Source organism: Plectropomus leopardus, unplaced genomic scaffold, assembly GCF_008729295.1.
Source record: "Plectropomus leopardus isolate mb unplaced genomic scaffold, YSFRI_Pleo_2.0 unplaced_scaffold10720, whole genome shotgun sequence".
NCBI classification, from domain to species: Eukaryota; Metazoa; Chordata; class Actinopteri; order Perciformes; family Serranidae; genus Plectropomus; species Plectropomus leopardus.
This window is the reverse complement of record NW_024611308.1, coordinates 1-1,746: the sequence shown is the minus strand read 5'-3', so window position 1 is coordinate 1,746 and position 1,746 is coordinate 1. Positions and strand designations below refer to the sequence as shown.

At 40.1% G+C, this 1,746-nt stretch overlaps 1 protein-coding gene across 1 annotated transcript; it reads right to left on the bottom strand.

Moving 5' to 3' along the window:
* Positions 1-5: 5 nt before the first annotated feature.
* LOC121963285 (myosin-7-like) lies at positions 6-1,742 on the bottom strand (the record flags this gene model as incomplete). The annotated part of the gene is made up of 5 exons (XM_042513594.1): positions 6-161; positions 247-502; positions 1,209-1,345; positions 1,429-1,552; positions 1,702-1,742. Coding segments are annotated over 5 exons (714 nt in total), but the record flags the coding sequence as incomplete, so codon positions are not given.
* Between the last annotated feature and the right edge of the window lie 4 nt (positions 1,743-1,746).

Genomic DNA, 1,746 nt, shown 5'->3' with positions numbered 1-1,746 from the left:
CACTCATCCTCCAGCTTCCTCTTCTTAGCAGTCAGTTCAGCATTCATTTCCTCCTCATCCTCCAGTCTTTCTGTCAGCTCTTTGATTTTTGCCTCCAACTGGATCTTGCTCTTGATCAGCCCCTCACATCTTTCTTCAGCATCACAGAGGTTATCTTGCTCCTGTTATTTGAAGAGGCACAGCATTAAACAATAGCTGACAATGTTTGATTTTGTTATTTGTAATTATGACAGATTTTAAACATACAGATTGAACTTGAAGCTGCAGGTCGTTCTTCTCTTGGAGAAGTGTAACCATTTTTTCCTCAAGTTCCTTCTTGCGAGCTTCAGATTTTGCGAAAGCCTCTTTTAATTTGGTAAACTCCTCTTTCATGTTGGCCATCTCTTTTTCAGTCTCTGCTGATTTCAACAGAGGTTTAATCTTGAAATACATCTTCATCCAAGGCCAATTCTTGACCCCCATGAAGGCGCGGATGTTCCACTGTATCACAAGTAGTGCGTCCCTGTGGACAACAGATCAATGATCATAAAGCCATCTACAGCAGGGAAAATCCAGGATTATATATAAGTTTATGCTTTCATGTACCAGAACAAACAAACAATAACAAAAATAACAAAAAAATCATTTCCAATACTACCTAGATCATTTCCCCCCTTACAATGCTCTTCTATGTTTGATATTTTGTTCAGTGGCCGTTGTACTGTTTGGTTCGGGTATGTAATGAAGAGTACGTCTACTTTTTAGGCACACCTTGTCATCAAAGGATGTGGTTTCTTAAATCTTTATACATTGATTGTTTTTTCTTCAAACTTGTTCTAACCTTGACCCATCCAACCCTAAAGACCTACATGTTTGCTGGGTGGGTCCATGACTCACACGTGACCATTCCAACTCTGAAACTCAGACCTCACATGGCCTCAACAACTCAGTAGGGTTTCACACCCATACAGGGTTTAAAGTCTGTCAAAGGACTCCCAACCAGTCAGTTACAACTAAAGAAGCCTCTGGGATGAGAGGGGAAACATTTTCAAGAAACTCAAGCAAGACCAGTTACCTACGATATAGCACTTAGAATCACCATGACCTAGATGACTGAGAGTCTTCACCCACATTGTGAAGCTCCTTGAGGCAAATTTATGATGTTGGGCTATATGGATAAAACAGACCTGACTTGACTAAGGATGTTGGGCCTTGCCATGAGCATTTACCTGCGTTCGACGATCTTTTGGAATTCAATTCTTGCCAGAAGGCCTCTTGACCGGGCTTGGATACCAGTGATGATAAGTGCCAGTCGGTCATCTCGCATCTCCTCCAGCAGACCCAGTAGTCCAGCTTTGAAGAACACCTTTTTATTGGGGCAAATAAGATACTCAGTAACAATGTACTGTGTCTGTTATGCATAATTTATTTTCTGTATATAATCCTGACCTTGGTGTGTCCCAGTTTGTATTGGTTGTGGTCAATATCAAGAGAGCCTAAAAGTTTCTCGGCAGCCTTCTTGTTGTCGATGAACTGTCCCTCAGGAATTGCATTAGGGTTCAAAATACGGTATCTTCAAATTCAATAACAAATGAATAACAAATTCAACTAATGAATTGTTTAGCATGTTGTGAAAAAATGTATAAAAACCCCAAAATAATTATGACAAGACATTCATTTGTTTTCATTGGTAGTTACAAATTTAGTCCATCACATGCAAACCTCTGTTTGAAATCTCCATAGAGGATCCTGTTGGGGAAGCCCTTT